Source organism: Adiantum capillus-veneris, chromosome 15 (genome assembly GCF_014529385.1).
Source record: "Adiantum capillus-veneris isolate H3 chromosome 15, ASM1452938v2, whole genome shotgun sequence".
NCBI lineage: Eukaryota > Viridiplantae > Streptophyta > Polypodiopsida > Polypodiales > Pteridaceae > Adiantum > Adiantum capillus-veneris.
This window is the reverse complement of record NC_140945.1, coordinates 131,026,528-131,027,827: the sequence shown is the minus strand read 5'-3', so window position 1 is coordinate 131,027,827 and position 1,300 is coordinate 131,026,528. Positions and strand designations below refer to the sequence as shown.

Sequence of the window (1,300 nt, the reverse complement as noted above, 5' to 3'; positions counted from 1 at the left end):
AGGAAGCCCCATCCGCCAAGGATCTTTAAGCATGTCTATAGCAGTTTTATTTAAATATAGCACAATATTTGGACCGTCCATCCGGTTGTCAACAGCAACGTCACCTCTCAACATTTACATTAGTGGAGGTCCTCGTGACAAAAGATGAATGGAGTGGGGTGAAAAGCTACACAGCAGGGACGTGGAGCACGCGTCAAATTAAGTCGTAGTGGGAGTGTACGTGGCCGAACTAGGGAGGGGTATATATTATAGAGGAGGAGGAGGCAAAGAGTACACAGACGAAGCTGCTATCGACAAGCTATAAGAGAGAGAGAGAGAGAGAGAGAGAGAGAGAGAGAGAGAGAATGGAGAATCCGACCGGCCGGATGGTGGTGGTGGTGGCGGCAGTTCTGGTGGTGCTGCTGGCGGCTGCAGCAGAAGGGCGGTGCACCATTCGGAACGACTCCGACCAGTCTCTAGTTATCGTGCCGACCGCTAAGGGCTCCGGTTCCGTGACTTGCAACGTGGACTCGTCCGTTGTTCTCAATGGCCTCCAGCAGCGCTGCTACTTCCGCAACCCGGAAACCGGCCACCAGAAAGGTCCCGTCATGCTCGCCAACGGCCGTACTTACGCCATCGTTAACTCCCAGGTCGAGGACCAGGTTAACGTCTGCTTAACCTCCTTCCTCGGCGACGTTCTCAAGTATGGCGCCGTCATCTGTCCTGGCATCTAATGCCATCTATATAGTTTGTATATTCCCCTTGGTGACGTTCTCACGAAATAAGACTCTAATGCGTTTATTGTAATCTTGCATGCACACGTGTGTGTGTGTGTGAGAGAGAGAGAGAGAGGGAGGTTAAAGGTTTCTGAAACAGCGTTTCCCATTTCAAGAAAGGAATATTACTGGGAATATACTTTTGTTGTGGCTTTTTGGGATTTTATGTTGTATTTGCTAGCTGGTTTATGGCATGAAGGTAATACTTCGCACCCTCGGATGGATTAAATGCAATGCTCTATTCGTTAGTTATTGCCTTCTTGTTATGGGAAGTCTTTGTTATTTGTACTGCATCCAATGGCATTCAAAAAAATATTCACTGCGTACATGGTGCACGTACACTTTAAAGAGAAGAAAAGGCTAAAGTTAAAAAAAAACAAATGCACAAATGTGAAGTGGACCACGGTCCACCTCTTTTATATCTGCACAAAATGTCTTTTTACTTATGCACTTAAGAATGTTTTGAAAGGCTTTTTATTTTTCGAGATTTAGGGAGACCTAACCAAAGTGTAACGAACTAATTTTCTTGGCTTCACCTCCTAAAT

At 46.2% G+C, this 1,300-nt stretch overlaps 1 protein-coding gene across 1 annotated transcript; it reads left to right on the top strand.

Annotated features, from left to right (window-relative positions):
• Positions 1-297: 297 nt before the first annotated feature.
• On the top strand, positions 298-913 carry LOC147441502 (uncharacterized). The gene has a single exon (XM_086483732.1). It carries the CDS (start codon positions 345-347, stop codon positions 711-713), a length of 369 nt encoding a protein of 122 aa, XP_086339858.1. The 5' UTR covers positions 298-344; the 3' UTR covers positions 714-913.
• Positions 914-1,300: the final 387 nt, after the last annotated feature.

Excerpts from the sequence above, each read along its gene's own strand:
- LOC147441502 (XM_086483732.1), top strand. The coding sequence starts at position 345 with ATGGAGAATCCGACCGGCCGGATGGTGGTGGTGGTGGCGGCAGTTCTG.